Here is a 14,141-nt window from a genome sequence, read left to right as displayed (position 1 = left end):
CAATTAGGTGGAGTCAACATAAAAAATGAGGGTGACTCAAACTCAAAGAACATCCGCTCTATCCGTCATGACGGCCTTTTGAGTAACAGGAGTTATGTCTTTGTCTCTGCACCGTTTTGCTTTCCTCGATGAGTGTTTTACGGTCTGGCAGGAAAGACAAAGCAACAGAATAATGGCGGGTAGTGATGCTGGCAAGGGAGAATCTCATTAGGCCCTCACTACTGCAGCTGCTACCGCTCAGCGAGACCGGCTGACATCTGGGCAAAGTTAGTGCAACCACATGGCTGAGGTTAGCGCTGTGTCGGCGCAAATAGGGAGGGACAGGGAGAAGGCCCAACTGTAGCCCATCATCCCTCGGCCCGACTCGAGGGTCGCTGCTTTTAACAGCCCTCGAACTCATCCGGTCACCCATGTGACGGAGAGAGGGAGCAAGTGAGACAGAGGAGGGAGAGGAAGAGTCTTCTAAGAAAACAGAGAATAGGAGATATAAACAAACAAAGCAGGTGGCGAGCGTCACTTACCAGCTTCCCCTCTTCTTCCCATCCTTCCACGCTTTCCTGGAGGCCCTGTGAAAACACACAGAAAGAGCAGTAAATCCCCCAAATCAGCACTGCGCGGATGAGTAGAGAACAAGCGAGCATCACTTGCTGTTTCACTGCTGGAGGTCATGTTTGGCCTGGCATTAACTTTGTGTGAGCTGGCACAGTACAGAAATATCAGTGCTAAAGTGACGGAAGGAAAGATTCAGATGCCAGCAACCAAAACAAAGTGACAACAAAGAACCAAATGTACGGTTTTATGTCAGACTGAACGGAACGACCTGGACCTTCAGGCGTATTGAAGACTGATTCACATTCTGGCTGAACATCAGGTTCATTAGACCCATTCCTCTCTTTCTCTGACCCTGCAGTGATGCAGATGGTACCATAACCTTTCCGCTAAAAGGATGTCTACTGTGGATGGAGAAGTCTGGTAAAGTTGTGAAGAATAGCAGAAGGCCTGTAGGGAAACCAGGAGATGATGTGGCCGGAGTCTGAGTCTCAGACCTCATGCTGCTGCAAGGCCATGAATCATTTCTACACCGCCACAGCTCTGCGTCAGTGTCTGATTTGTCAGTTAACAGAAGTATTGTTTTAAGAGATGGTGCAACTGACGAAACCCCCCCCAAAAAAGCACAGGTTCTGCTCAGTCTCAGAAAGATTGTCCCCTGTTCCCCTTTAGGTCAACAACTGGAACGAGGCACAGCAGGCCAAGCTGTGGATTTGTCCACGTTGAAGCTGTGTGCATGGTGCTGCTGCAAGAGGGATACATTGGAGGGTCATCATGGGTTTTTTTCAGTATTTATTATCTTATAAGTATTAACCATCACATTGATTTGTGTTGCTTGTTCATGTTTATGTTTTCATGCATTTTAACAGTCAGAATAAAACAGGTCTTAAATTGTCCCTTCTCATGCTGCTTTATCCTGCTGTATAAGAAAATTCAGATCTGTTATTTACTTATCTTCTTCATGGATTATAAGGTTGTAATATTAACTTTTTTTGTCTGGGACTTAACTCTTTAACTTAGTTATTTGGCATGATATCCTTAATATTTAAGACCAGTCAGCAGGGGTTATCAAACAACATAAAACTAATGAAAGATGTCTGTCGTCATTTCAGATAGCAAAATCCACGGTCGCCTGCCAGAATTGAGCAGCTTGCTTTTGTCAACTTTTGAGTGAAATGCAAGGAAGACAAAGACCCATTGTTTTGAACAATGTGTAATAATTTAGGTGCCACTATAGTCATTGTAAAATATATGTGAGGCATGAAAGCTTGAGAGGTAAAACATAAGTAACTCAACATTCTCCAGGGCCTGAAACCCTCCTGTAGGTAGTAACACCTTACTTCTTCTATTTCTTTCCATGTGCCCCCTCCCCATCTCATATAACTCACTGAAATAGGAACCATACTGGGTACTGTTCCTGATTTTAAATGGTTGTGGCTGCAGACATGTTTTCCCTATTGTCATTATTGGAGTTGTTGTAGTGGCCTAATCACTTCCTGACTCTGCCAACCCTTTCAAAGAGAGCTCAATCATGCTCCTCCACCTCCCTCTACCGTCCACCTCTCCCTCTTTCATCCTTCTTTCCCTCCTTCATGCAGCAGCAATACGCTATCAATTACTTTGGAATTTAAGGATTTAAGAAATAGCATAAAAAAAAGAGTTAACCTGTGTCGAGTTGAAGATTGGCCACAGTATACCACTGAACCAGATTTTCACCTGAAAACAGTTCCTTCTATTTCTTTATCTGATTCAGTTTGCCATAGTAGCTGCTGCCAGACTTTGATGGCAACAAGAAGAAACAATTCAACATGTAATAACGGAGAATGAGTACAGCTGTGCACTTGCTGACTCATTTAAAATGTATTTCTGAACAATTTTAATCATTTAACACCTCTACACCTTCAAACCTCAGCCACAGACGCCAGCAAACATACAGACGCACACTCTGCCAGCCGCAGCATTTATATTAATAGTCTGCATATCCAATAGTGGGCTCTACTTCCACACATTCAGCCCCCGCAGCTATAAACGGCAGCCCGGAGTTGTTCGACTCGGGGCCGAGGCCTCTGCAGAGAGGGCCAGAGCTTTTCTCCAGGGCTGGAGGGAGGGAGATGGGGAGGACAAGATGGAAGAGGGGGGAGAGGAATGTGTAAGAGGAAAAAATAAAATTAAACTTTCCTGAAAGAGGACATTAATGCTTGTGATTCGTTGGGGATGGGGAGAAAAGACAGTGGGGATAGAAAAATGAAACTGCAGGGACAGAGAAGGAGATATACTGCAGTTAAAAATGACAGGAGGGTCCAGGATGAAAAATGGTGGAGACATAAAAAAAAATGAAGGGAGTCAGTGAGAATGGATGGATGGCTTCACAATCCTTTAAAAACCTGTGTACAACATGGTCGTTGGCCATTTGAAGTCCCTCCTCAAGCAGGGATATGCATTATACGATACGGGTCATTGGGGGCCATGTCTGCTGTACCTTTATTTGAAACATAAAAGGCAGCGGTCGGCGTGTTGACAGGTCGGTCGCCAAATGCTGGAGGAGCGGGCGTCAGAGTGACTGAAACGTGGGAGAGGGATTGGTCTTGAGCGGAGGGGGGCGATGACAAGCTGATGTAGGACTGCACTGACTGGAGGAATTAATGTGAAAAACAGCAGCATTGGAGAGCAGAGCGTATATGTGTGTGTGTGTGTGTGTGTGTGTGTGTGTGTGTGTGTGTGTGTGTGTGTGTGTGTGTGTGTGTGTGTGTGTATACATGTGTGGAAGTAGTTCAGATTCCTATTTCAGGAGAGAGCAGATACCCACTGAGATACAGACAAACAAACACAACAACACATACATGTGCAGATACATGACATGACTTAGGTATCAGTCTTGACTTCCTGAAGGCTATGTTGCGGCATACCATGGTCAGAAAATGCCACACAAGCACACATAAATAGAATAGTGTGCAAGTTAGAGAGATCATGGATCATGTTTTACTTGACACAATATTATGCTTTATCATAATTAGACTTCCTTGCTCTTCTTCTCTTAGAGGTCAAAGGTTATCAACGTCAAAAGAAAGGTTGCACACCTCAAAGATAAAAACAAAGCTCCATTTTTCTAGGTGATATTTTGGTTTACATTATGTAAAGCAGACGGGAGGATGCCAAAGAGTGAGTTAACAGATGCACACAAAAAAGTGCCTGCAGAGATGGGAGGAAAACTGCTGAAGGAGGAGGTCGTCCTTCACTCTTACGGGTGCTGAAAAACTCCAAGAGAAAGAAAGATGGACCTCTACAAAGACAGTTAGGAAAGGAAACTTCTTCCTTTGCATACAATAGATCTTTTTGAGGGACACACAAACAGCGCTGAACTCATGCATGCTCAGTTCACCCATGTTGTGAAGAGTTCCCTGGAAACAGAGAGACACACACGCGCACACACACACACACACACACACACACACACACACACACACACACGCGTTTGAACTTGTGGATGACTGCATGCACTTGTTCGCCTGAAGTGTTGTATCTCAAGTTAACCCTAAACTTCTTCTCTGTGTTTGGAAAAACATGCGGTCCAAAGTTTGACTGGGAGCCAGCTAGCAGGCCAACCGTCCCCTCAGGACTATAAGTGTGTTTATCTGTGTGTGAAAATGTCAAATACCTGAGACTGAGAGAAACAAACATCTGGATCTCTGCCTAGAGTTCTTTGTTAGTCTTTACATGGGATGTTCTAGACTGAAGAATGACAAGCAATTTCAACATCAGCACTTTCCCTGGTGCAAGTAAGTCTGTATGCTAAAAACAGTATGCACAAACTCACAATATAAACATTTAGAGCAACAGTGAAAAGTTACCAAATGCACGCCAATATGCTCCCTACATGTACGCCACCTTTGGTCTCTTGACGCACACATCCTTCCATATTCCATCTGCTCTGTCTGTTTCTCGTAGCCGTTGGCTCGACTTGATTAAGCTACTGTGACATTTCTCGCAAACAAAGTGCTACCAGGGAACAAAGCGCAGGGTTGGTGGAGCAGCCCCCTCCTCCTCTCTCTTCTTTTAGGCCCCATTTTGTTTAACCCAGCAACTGGGAGCAATAAAGAGCCAAATGAAAATAGCAGAATGTGATACTCCGTATGCACGACCACAGGACTTAATCCATCCATCTACCCACCCTCCTCTCCACTATATACACCCCCAATACTCCTGCAACAGGGGGACATTTAATTTAACAGGAAAGGAAGAGAAAGGTGGGATGGGGGTGTGGGGAGGAAGGGTGTAAGTAGTGAAGGTTAACTTCTTGCTTCCATGTCAACTTGAGGCAATGTGTCTCCATGGCATATTTTTTAAATCCTAGTTGCAGATTTCCCTCTAATCTCCTTTAATTAGAAAGGAAGTGGTATCTGTATGTCTGTATAAAGGCACCCACACATACAGACAAAGAGGGAACTAGAGATTTGCTCTTAATCACAATCTCATATAGTTTATGCTCACAAGACAGACATAGAAATAGATATGGCCAAGTTTTGACTAAAAATGCATTTTATTATATAATTGGAGAGATTCTGACAAGACATAATCTAAGATTGTGGCTCAGAAATATTCATTATAGAGATACAGCATTTGTTTAAATTTATAAAGTGATTTGATTTACTATTTGTCAAAGACGGAATCTCTTGGCTCATAATGAGATGTCCAAGTCAATTGCTATCATTTAAATAGTTTACTGGTCTGAGATATGATTGTGAGGATTCCCTTCGTTCAGCCCAGCTGTGAAGCTTCCTTGTCCGAACTATTACTTCCTAACCGTCTCCTAATCTGTCAGCACTTCCCCCATGTTTGTCAAACTTTCGCTCCAATAAGATGGGGGACACATGCTGTGGATGTAAACAGCAACAGAAAGAGAAAAAGACAACGGATGTGATTCACATGGCGGTGATTCATTCTCCAGCTGCCCTGCGTCTCTCCTGCCCGAGGTCAGCCCGGGTTCAGTGGCTCAGAAAGGGTTCATACCCATAGAGTCTCACAGTGGGTGCGATCAGATAACCAGAATCAAACAGGAAAGAGCAGTTACTTGTAAACCAACCACATCCCATCAAATCTTCTTGTGTTAGCAATGTAGATTTAATAAAGATCAGCACCACATGTATGCACTGTGTTTAAATTATCCCATAGTGTCAAACATCAGGTTTTCTTTTTCACTTTTTGCACCAGACTCAACCAACGAATTATGGAAATTGCATAAATTGGGCTTGAATGTGTGATGAGGGTCAATTAGATCACAGAGCGCTCCAACACTTCTTATGAGCAAGCACTTATGATACTCCAACAACACTCCAACATACCTCTTACTATAGCACTTATGACACTCCAACAACACTCCAAATAGACCAATTTGGGATTTGGGAGTGGAGGTGCTGCTTCAAAAGTACTGTCAATACCAACCACTGATAAAAAGCAGATGGAAACATCTGTATCATTTTCTTCTTCTGAGACATCATCAGTTCAAGATCATGTTTATAGGCAATACAAATAAAATGGGTATATTTGCAATGACTGTTGTAAGTTCAGCAAATGGTTCAATAGCTAAAAAAAAGAAGTTATAGATACTAGAAAATGCTGACTAATATAACTAACTCTTAATATTTCCATGTGTTTGGAAAACTACAACCACATGAACTGTTAATCTTGTGGAATATATAAGTGTTATATGTACTATAAACTCATGACCTGTGTGTCGACTATAAACTCGATGCTATGCAGTTAACAGCACTCTGGTATTCATGCAAAGGCCGTCTGTGATTGGGAAATAAGAAGCCGAGAACACATCGATACTGAGACGACCTTCCTGTTTAAGTGTTGCGTGACTTCAGAGTAGATTTCTCGTAGCTGAGTGAGAGGGCGTCTGTGTGAAAGGGTATTCATGTGAGGGCATGGACGCCTATTTCATGCCCGTGTGAGTGTGATTAACGCAAAGTTTTCTTGACACGCTCTGCCAGTGCTGAGTGACGCTGCTGTAAACCTGCTTGTGTGTGTGAGTATGCATGCGTGCTCTTAGAGCCGCAGGGTTGTTTATGTCTGTTGCATTATGCATTGGGTCCTATACAACTAAAAGCTCATCATGCCTGCATTTATTTAGGTTTCTATATTCTCTGACAGTTCATTTGTGTTTTCGGTGCGACAGAGCTTGCAGTTGTGGGAAACTTTGATCAAGTGTTAATATTTACTTGTGAGCATGCACAGGTGTGGAAGAAGCAGACCCCAGCGTTTGTGATGTCCGGCAGGTGGTTTGCATTGAGTGGCAGGCGGGAGCTGAAAGGCTGCCTGGGTAGTCACCATGTGTCAAAGCTAATGAGAGGCGAAGGCAGAGACGGACACGCCCCACACAGAGAGACAGACGTAGTCAAAACAATGAGAGTCCACCAGCAAAACACAGTCAGCACCGGCCGAGCTTTGCAAATAGGAGCAGAGCCCAATAGAGTGTGGACCAGATCACCCAAAGTTCAGCAGCCAGAAGACAGGTTCATAGTGACCCAGAAAAAGGCTGTTTGAAGATTGAAAAGTTTTTTAGCTGAGATGGCGAGCCATGAGTTATGACGCATCTCATCCCATGATTTAAATAAAGAAGCAGAACACGTTATTTCTCTTCCTTAGTATTTGGCACTCCTGTGAAAAAAGAGAATCTCCTCTGTTAGGAGTATGTTATGAGCACAAGGTAATACAAGTGTGTCTGCGAGTCTGTGTCCTTTTTTTTGGAAAGAGGGCCCTAGCGTGACGATGCCTTAAATGGGTAGACTCCAGATAAACAAACCCTCCTCGATTGCAAGTGAATCGCGCATGTACACACATTCACACATTCACACTCAGATGTGTGTGTTTGTTGACGCTGGGCATGTTGGTGTGCATGAGAGAGTCTTGGTTTTCGGCACCATTGATACATACTCCTGGGTGGTTCCTCCATAAATATGGACTGTAACCACAGACGCAGGAATCTGAGCACTCAAGAGGGTTTTAAGCGTACAAACACACTGGCACGCAAACAAGCAATCCCCAACACCTCTACAGACACACTTATCCTCAATGATTTTAGCTTGAAAATAGAAATCCTGCACATTCAAGCAGTTCGACCTTGCGGGATTTGAGGAGCACTGGTTATTAACGAACCTCCTGTGACAAATCGCTACCCTCAGATGTGGGAACCAGTGGATCTCATAACAAATGGGAGAAGTGCCTGAAGGCAGAGGACAGCAGCTAGTGGTGCGGTGTCGAGGTGAGAATGAGGGTTATGTTTGTAGATCCTATCAGATTGGGGCCGTCGGTGCTGCAAGGGCTTCCAGGAAGGCTGGAGGTGGGAAATCCAGTCCTCAGGGAGAATAAACAAGAGGGTTAACACATACTGGCACACAGAGCAGGGATTACCAAAATACATGGGTCACCTGAAGGAGTGACCCAAGGAGCCTTAATACGGCAAGATTGGGCCTTGAACATCCAAAGTGCCAGACTTCCTTTCAATGCACAAGATAAAGTATCAGTGCCTTTAATGTGACGAACGTCAGCGGCATTAATGTGAGCAGTGGTAATTTGACAAGGATATTTTGAAGTGTCGGTTTCGTCCAGTGCCAGTCTATGTCGAATGGTGGTCTACAACCGGATAAAAATGCTCTTTTATCTTTGTATCCCTTATCCATTCATAAAATGTGGTTCTAGTTTGAAGTTCTGGAACATGTTAGAGCAAAACGGGAGAGCCGGGTATGGAGAGAGCGGGGGTGGGTCTTCAAATGTAGGTAGAGAACTAAAGAGAAAAGTGCACTAATCACCATGACTTTAAACGCAAACCGCAGCATTTGTGTGTCTGTGTGTGTGTGTGTGTGTGTGTGTGTGTGTGTGTGTGTGTGTGTGTGTGTGTGTGTAACAGAAGATAATGTGTGGGCCACAGTTTAGGAAACCTGGTGTGAATGTTCAAAAGGGAGCTTTATTCCACCTTGCCTCTTACTTTAACCCTGACAGATCCACCCTCGGCTTTCTTTAAACCAAATTCCAGTCTTGCTTCCAAGTGCAATTCCTGCCAATTGATCAAACTCAAATCTCCGCCATTATTTCTCTCCTTTTTCACAGGTGTCTCACCCCTCATGCCCTTAGCCCTTACTTTAAGCTAGCTCCTTGCTCTGGTTTCTCTCTTCCCTTCTCTCACAGCTGAAGCCGACAGGCTAATGACCGCCTCTGTGGAAGCCAAGGTGAGAGCATGCAATCTCAAAGCTGCCTGCCGGGCACCTGGTGGTTTATGGGCAACATGGTGCCAGGGGTCCAAAAGCTGATCCCTCAGTCGTGACTTGAGATGAACACACTAAACTGACATGTCAAACACTATTGCTTGCTACATAAAGTAATGGAAGAGGGCTTGCTTGTACATTAATAACGGGTAAAAGGTGAGTTATTTTTTACCCACAATGGACCTCTGCAGACATGTTTATCCGTGACATTACATGTATTACCCTCTCAGAAACGTGCACACAAAATAAAGTGATCAGTAAGAAGATATGTGTTGGCAAATTTGTTTCTCCTACTTCCTGCCACAGCTTTCACAACTTTCCTTTTTCCATCTAAAACTCGTGTGTGTAACTGCCTCTCTCGACTCTTTACTGACTATTTCACACTACTCCTGGTCTTAAACACATTCATGGATTAATTGCCCATTCCTCCATTTCACCTTTCTGTCATGTAAGCTTAGGACTGTTCCTTTTCCTCGCCACCCTCACTTTATTTTTTCTCTCTATAGTCATCCAACTAGCCCCGGCACACCTGGCCTGATCCATCCACTATGTCTATGAATCTCGTCTGGTTGTATTTATAACCCTGTGATAGCCCTCTGCTCTGCCAAACCATTCTGGCTGAAGCAAATAACCTCCAATGCCATGTCATATATAGATCAAGACTTACGTAAGGATGTGATTGATTGTGTGGAGCAGCTAAATTAGGTGAACAAGGCAGAATAAAGCAGCAACATTTATGTCCAGCGTTTATCAGATGTGACGTTAAGGGACTTCCACACAGAACGCAACAACCGCAACACCGTGCTCTGAAACACATTATTTACATCATTACAGTAACATCTTTTGGATTACTCAGATAGAGGGTTTAACATGAAGCAAATTCTCCGCTCCCCAGGATTACAGACGACATGTCAAGACAATATTCATGTTGGAAAATATTCACATGGCTCCCTGAAACAATTGAAAAACATATGAGTGAATACATCTGTAATCTGGAGTCTTGGCTTATTGCAAACAGAACACATGCATATTCACATGCACACCAAACATATGTACACAGCTGTGATGTTGCCAGACCTACTTTAGGTTCCATATATTCACAACAATATGTTCTGACTTTTCTGGCTGAATTAGAATACAAAAATAATATTATTATTAAGACAAACAAAAAATACATTTGCTATTGGACAGAGCAAAACTGTTGTGTAGGACAACATTTGCACTTCTATACAATATGAGACACAAAGAAGTACCTATTACTAAATATTGATCCCATCATGCAATAATATAGGTTGGTATAGGGCTTATTATTTTAGGTTTTTTTAATCAGAGTTATTTAGCTTTATTCATTTTAGATACTGATGATGCATCTGCATTTTGCTTATTACTTTTTTCAAAACCTTAGTTTAGGGAATATAAAAATGTTCTTCTCTAATCCCCTTTAACAAAAAAAGTCAAACTTCTCAATGCATCAGTGTTTAACATAGTCTAACAAAAGCCAAGTCATGATTCAGATCAGTAAATAGATAATTCAGTTGCCTCTGCAGCTTCACTATCTAGCCTTAATTAATGAACAGGTGAACCTCTGAATAAAAAAACAGCAATCAATCAAAATCATGAAATTCTGGCTGAAATTCAACTTGACTAAATCGCAGTCAGCAGACTATAGTCATGTGAGCGGCTGCTGCTTGAACATGCACTTACGTCAGTGCTGCTCCTTCTGTGATCGCTCATAAACTCTTAGATATCTCAAAATGAGGGTTATCATTTGCTTCTTTTAAAGATGATCATCTGTTTATTTCAAAGGCTTTTAAAGGTGTGTGTAAGGAGGATATCATTTCATAGTGCCTCGAGATACGATGCATCACTGCAGGGTTTCTGAATGCCCCTCGCTCTATGTTACTGATGTAACCGAACCCATGTCCCCTTTCAATACTGCGTGAATCGAGAGCTAGAACAGTGTAGTGTGTGTGTGTGTGTGTGTGTGTGTGTGTGTGTGTGTGTGTGTGTGTGTTGTGAGGCTGCTCCTGTGGCAGGTGCAGACTTGCCCCAGTGTGAACTTTATGGGAGGAGGTCATGCGTCACTTTATCCGATTGGTTTACTCCATATTTGGTCCAATCAGCTGCTCAGGTTCCTGTGGTGAGAACATGGCTGGGATGGCTGTCGAGCCTTTGACAGAGTTGGTGATGGACTTGGATCAGTCTGATGTTACAGACTGTTGCGAGTTTACATTCCACCATTCATCTACCCATTATATACAACACCATTTTCAATAAATATCCTTGAAAGTATCCAGAGTTTCGCTTTTCTCTCAGCAGATGTGTCAGAGTATTCGCAGTTGTGCGAGTGTATGTGTGTCTCAAACTATGCTAGTTCGTCTGCCTGACAGCTGCGAATGTGATAGATGGCTGACACAGCTGATATGTCTGATAGCCTTCATGTGCAGTAATGAAAGTTAAACACAGCTGGGAGCGCATGACAGAGGTATGTGCGTTCATTGCTGGTGACCAATCACATCTCTGTATCAGAGTTCATAATGTAGTGACCTTGCATAAGGGTCGAGAGGGAGCGCGTAGGAAAAAGATAGTGGCCCGCAGCTGCAAAGAGAGAGAGAGAAAGAGAGAGAGAGAGAGAGAAATGCACGAGCCATCATTTAGCTCATTTCACTCAACACATGCTCATCTAACGCCTCATCTGAAGTCAGTCATGTCACCTTCATTTGCTCCATAAACGTTTACTATTTCATGTAATGGGATATATTCTCTCCACCCAATATAAACCACTGACCAGCCTCCAGCTATCCTGCTGTACCTGGTTCCTGCCAAGCTACCTCAGCTGCTGCTGCTGGCCTAAAAGCCAAACTCCCTCATTTTTCAGCTTGCCAACAACAGTTGGAAATTTAGGTTCTAAACATCCGGATTTGTTTGGTCAGTGATAAAAGATATCAGAAGAAACATCCTTTACCAACCCCTCTCGCTGAACCGAAATCAAGGAATGAGGCGCTGACCCAGCCCAAGCCCAAACACTAATCAAGGTCTGGAGTCAGCTTGATGTGCCGTACATTTAGAGTCTTTGGGACGGCTTCAAGTTTCTGCCAGGCAGTGGAAGAAAACCGCTTGTGGCCGTAACGCCCTTCTGACCAACAGACAGGTTCTTGGACTGAGCCACAGTCCCAGATCAATGGGTGTTGTGGGTAAAATGATGCATCGGTACAAGAAATACATTTTGTGGGCAGTTTCGAGAGTGATTTAGAGCCCTCGCCATCCGCTCCAAGTGGTAGCGCTTTCAAAATGTTTCATGTTTTTATTCACGGGATGGGGGCTGTCACATAAATCAGTTAGAGGAGGTTTATAGTAAAACTAACTATCTGGGGTTTTACAAACAATGGAGGCTTTGTCTGCACGCACCTGACTGTAGCTCAGCCAAAATTGCCTTAAAATACTCCAGATTCGGTCACCACACTTCTCCCCCGTCTCAATCAACCTTCTGTTGAAGTCATTTCTGAAAGCCAATTTTTAACAGATCCGTTGTTGTAGAAAATCAATGTGCAACAAGGGACCTAATGTTGCAGATGCCAAATTAAAATTCAAGCCTGAGATTTTGGCAGAGAACGAATGCTAAGAGAAGGAGGAGCAGGTCAAACCAAAAAAAAACTGTTTAAGACAGAAGAATGCAGATGAACTCCAGACATTTGAATTCCTACGCACACGTAGAACAAGTGTGAGTGACTGGAAGTTTTCTCAACATACCGTCTGCTCATGAACCTGAGGTAGACCATCCTACTCTAATTGTACTGTTGGATTACAAAAGTTAGACATTTTGTGATAAGAAGATTGATACCACTTTTATTTATCTGCATCCAGCTGCCAGTTAGCTCAGCTCTGCATCAACACTGCTCTATTTCCAGTCTTTGTGCTAAGCTAAGCTTACTGTCTTATTGGTCACGTTTAGCGGACAGTCACGAGAGCGAAATCAATCTTCTCCTCTAACTCTTCGAAAGATGGGAAGATTAAGCATATTTACCAAAATGTTAAACAATTTCTTTGAACCAATCTGTTAAGTCCAAACATACAAATACTCTGCGGTCATCAGGTAAGATAAACCTCTGACACCAAACACATCACAAGGGAGAGGGGGAGGCTGAAGTAGCAGAAACATGCCCTACAGGTCAAAATCTGAATAAAAAGGTGAACTGATGTAAACACTCTTCCTGAAGGCCTATATTTCATAACCAAACCACCACACAGGAGATAAAAGCACTCACTGCAAAGTGACAGCAGAAGGGAGGGAGATAATGAATGAATAAAGTGAGGAAGAGAGGGCAACAGTTTGACCCTGAGAAAACTTCTCCGTCTTTTTTCTTCCTCGGCCTCTCATCTATCCACGTCTGGCTGTTTTAAGCTTCGCACTGCTCCTGATAGATATTAATGATGGTGAGCAACACGATCCAACTTTCTTCTTTCATCCCCGGGTCCAGAGCTTGTTTCTTTACTGATCTCCCTGATGTCCCCCGTCTTCCATCTTAATCAACCATTATAGGGTTTCCCCCTGAGGCCAGATGGGAAGTCAAGCCTCATTCCCTGCTTTATCGATTCCTTAGACCTCAACACACATGACCAGGCATTAGCAGGTTGGTATTCAGGGTGTCCCAACGCTCTCTGTGTGTGTGTGTGTGTGTGTGTGTGTGTGTGTGTGTGTTGGCTGAAGCGCGTAACAACGTCAGCATGCGACCTCCAGCCTTCAAGTTGGTAGAGCCAATAAATCTGCCACTGTACTCTAGCACAGGTCACCTCTGACCCTCACACATACCCATTCACGTTTCCTTTGTGAGGCACGCTTGTCCTGCACACATTCACCCAATAAAAGATAGACAAGAGAGAACATTTTCTAAGTTTCTTCCCAGAGGTTGTGTCATACTATATACTCCACACCTCTCTCTCTTTCTGACCTCCAGGTTAAGCGTTGGTGTCAGTCTGAGAGGGATCTTCATGTCGCTGTCACGTCTTCCTGCCTGGAATCTCGACTTTGTCTTCCTCTCACTTTCACTCATGTACATCTTTGTCTCAGACACTTTCCTCCTCTTCTCTCTCCTTCTCTCTCATATTCAAGACGGCCCGCAGTTGTCCTTTGGTATTTTCTACTCTCGTAAACACCACTTGTCAGGGTGTCACCTTTCACCCGGCCTCACCACTCTCCAGAACCGTCATACGACATACGATACACACCTCCCTCTTTACTCCTGTCTATATCGAAAAACACTTTAGTTAGAAATTAAACATCCCACATTGGGGGCTTGTGGCAATCTAAACTGAGGGTCTGCTTTTTAC

At 43.5% G+C, this 14,141-nt stretch overlaps 1 protein-coding gene across 1 annotated transcript in view; it reads right to left on the bottom strand.

Annotated features, from left to right (window-relative positions):
- LOC306745501 (uncharacterized protein) overlaps nucleotides 1-14,141 on the bottom strand; it is a gene marked incomplete at its 5' end in the record, with an annotated part of 107,669 nt that overhangs the window by 30,307 nt on the left and 63,221 nt on the right. The window contains one exon of the mRNA XM_079228304.1: nucleotides 522-566. Within this exon, the coding sequence (XP_079084430.1) occupies nucleotides 522-566 (45 nt within the window). The remainder of the gene's footprint in view (nucleotides 1-521; nucleotides 567-14,141) is intronic.

Source organism: Taurulus bubalis, assembly GCF_910589615.1.
Source record: "Taurulus bubalis genome assembly, chromosome: 13".
NCBI classification, from domain to species: Eukaryota; Metazoa; Chordata; class Actinopteri; order Perciformes; family Cottidae; genus Taurulus; species Taurulus bubalis.
The sequence above is the reverse complement of the archived record's forward strand: the minus strand, read 5'-3'. Positions and strand labels throughout refer to the sequence as shown.